The sequence below is a fragment of the Cynara cardunculus genome (genome assembly GCF_001531365.2).
Source record: "Cynara cardunculus var. scolymus isolate 2C chromosome LG 12, CcrdV1, whole genome shotgun sequence".
Lineage (NCBI taxonomy): Eukaryota > Viridiplantae > Streptophyta > Magnoliopsida > Asterales > Asteraceae > Cynara > Cynara cardunculus.
Genome location: NC_037539.1, coordinates 29,809,617 through 29,812,019, shown reverse-complemented (window position 1 = coordinate 29,812,019; position 2,403 = coordinate 29,809,617). Strand labels below are relative to the sequence as shown.

Genomic DNA, 2,403 nt, shown 5'->3' with positions numbered 1-2,403 from the left:
AATTGGTTTACATAAATTTTAAGAATCGAACGATTTTCAATGTAACCCGCCTCTCTATATATAGATAGATATAAATTTTTTGATTACCCTAATCCGCTGATATAGTTGTTTTTACACAAAAGGACTTTATTTTATGTATTTCTTTTTTAGTCTTACACCTTTTGAAAGCGTGCACTAGGTATAATGAGCATCCATCACTAACAACATTCATCGAATATATATATATATATAGTATATATAAAATATATGTATACCAACAACCCACCACCACCACCCTTTCATATATATCTATATATAAAAGCGCAAGAACAACACTATGTATTCATTCTACTTGAAGAAGACAACAATGGAGTTTTATCTTCTTCTTCTAATTCTTCTCTCTCTTTTTATCCTACACTCCACTTCTTCAAATTTACATCAAACACCCTTCACCTTTTGCTTACAAGCCAAAATAGGCCCACTAGCTTCTATACTCTATGTTCCTTCGGATCCATCCTACATACCCATTTTACAAGAGTACATCAAAAACAGCCGTTTCAACACCACCACCACCCCCAAACCTAAATTCATCGTTGCCCCCCACACAACGCCCCATGTTCAAGCCATCATCGTCTGTGCCAAGGCCAACAACCTCCAGATCAAAATCAGGAGTGGTGGCCATGACTATGAAGGAGTGTCTTACACCTCCATAGAACCCAATTTTATCATCCTTGATATGATCAACTTTAGAAACATATCAGTGGATGTTGGGTCTCGAATAGCCTATGCACAAGCTGGGGCCCAAATAGGTGAGCTTTATTATAGCATTTGGAAAGCTAGCAAAGTTCTTGGTTTTCCAGGAGGGGTGTGCCCCACGCTGGGTATCGGTGGGCACATTAGTGGGGGCGGATATGGTGCCATGTTGCGGAAATTTGGGTTGTCAGTTGATAATGTGGTGGATGCTGAGTTGGTTGATGTGGACGGGAGGCTTTTGAATCGAACAAGTATGGGAGAGGATCTTTTTTGGGCTATTCGAGGTGGGGGCGGCGGTAGTTTTGGAGTTATTTTATCGTATACTGTTAAGTTAGTTGATGTCCCAGAAATAGTGACCATTTTTCGCATTGAAAAGATTCTGGAAGAAAACGCAACAGATTTGGTTAACCATTGGCAATATGTTGACCCAATTATTGATAATCGTCTTTTCATTAGGTTACTTGTTCAACCAATAATAAGGAAACCATATGGTAAGACGATTAGGGCTAGCTTTGTAGCCTTGTTTCTTGGAAATGCTCAAGAACTTTTAGGTGTTACAAATGACGAATTTCCTGAATTGGGTTTGAAGAAAACTGATATACGTGAAATGAGTTGGATCGAGTCTGTGCTTTATTGGGCTAATTTCGACAACAAGACCAAACCTGAAATCCTTCTCAATAGACACTCAGATACGGTGGGTTTCGGAAAAAGAAAATCAGACTACTTTCAAACTCCAGTTCCAAAAACGGGGTTGGATTCGATATTCAAAAAGATGATGTCGTTGGGTAAAGTTGGGTTCGTTTGGAACCCGTATGGCGGAGTTATGTCCCAAATCCCTGCCTCAGCAACCCCTTTTCCTCATAGGGCTGGATTCTTGTGGAAAATGCAATACTCAATAAACTGGAAAGATGGAGGAGCCGAAAGTGAAAAAGATTATTTGAATCAGATACGAAGTCTATATGATTTCATGGCACCATACGCATCAAATTCCCCTAGAAGCACATTTCTCAACTATCGAGATCTTGACATTGGTATCAATCACAATGGTGCAAATAGTTATGCAGAGGGCAAGGTCTATGGCGAAAAATACTTTTTGGGTAATTTCGACAGGCTCGTGAAAATCAAGACTGTAGTTGATCCACAAAATTTCTTTCGTAACGAGCAAAGCATACCGATCTTCAAATCAGGATGAGTAGCACCATATTTTATTTCTAAAAAGTAAAAATTACTATTACCTTAAATGTACTGATTTCCACTATTATATGATATAACTATCTCATACATAATTTCAATGATTAGTAACGATAATTTACAGTCTACTGCTTTATATAATGAAACTGTATAGTAACAATATTATGTCGATGTTCATCCAAACTAACATTAATAACAACTATTATGCTCGTTAATTGCTCAAGTACTTTGTTTTTTAAAAATCATTGGGATATAATATAAAATCATGCACAACAGTATAGAATGCATATAGTTTTTTATGGGGTTTTCGATTCAACTGTGCTCGTTATTTTTGCCCCAAAATTGCATCCTTACCTCAAATTCGCTCATTGTTATTGCATTAGAACATAACCATACCCAACATGTATAATGTATATCTACTTATATGCATACATAAACATCTATATAATCAATGAATCATCCATTAATTCAGTTGTCTTA

The 2,403-nt window shown here is 37.0% G+C and overlaps 1 protein-coding gene across 1 annotated transcript; it reads left to right on the top strand.

Moving 5' to 3' along the window:
• Positions 1-433: 433 nt before the first annotated feature.
• LOC112523435 (berberine bridge enzyme-like 19) lies at positions 434-1,984 on the top strand. Its single transcript, XM_025133032.1, has one exon. The coding sequence runs from the start codon at positions 716-718 to the stop codon at positions 1,922-1,924; it is 1,209 nt and encodes a 402-aa protein (XP_024988800.1). The 5' UTR covers positions 434-715; the 3' UTR covers positions 1,925-1,984.
• Positions 1,985-2,403: the final 419 nt, after the last annotated feature.

Bases quoted from the DNA above. Each gene is read 5' to 3' on its own strand.
- LOC112523435 (XM_025133032.1), top strand. From the start codon at position 716: ATGATCAACTTTAGAAACATATCAGTGGATGTTGGGTCTCGAATAGCC.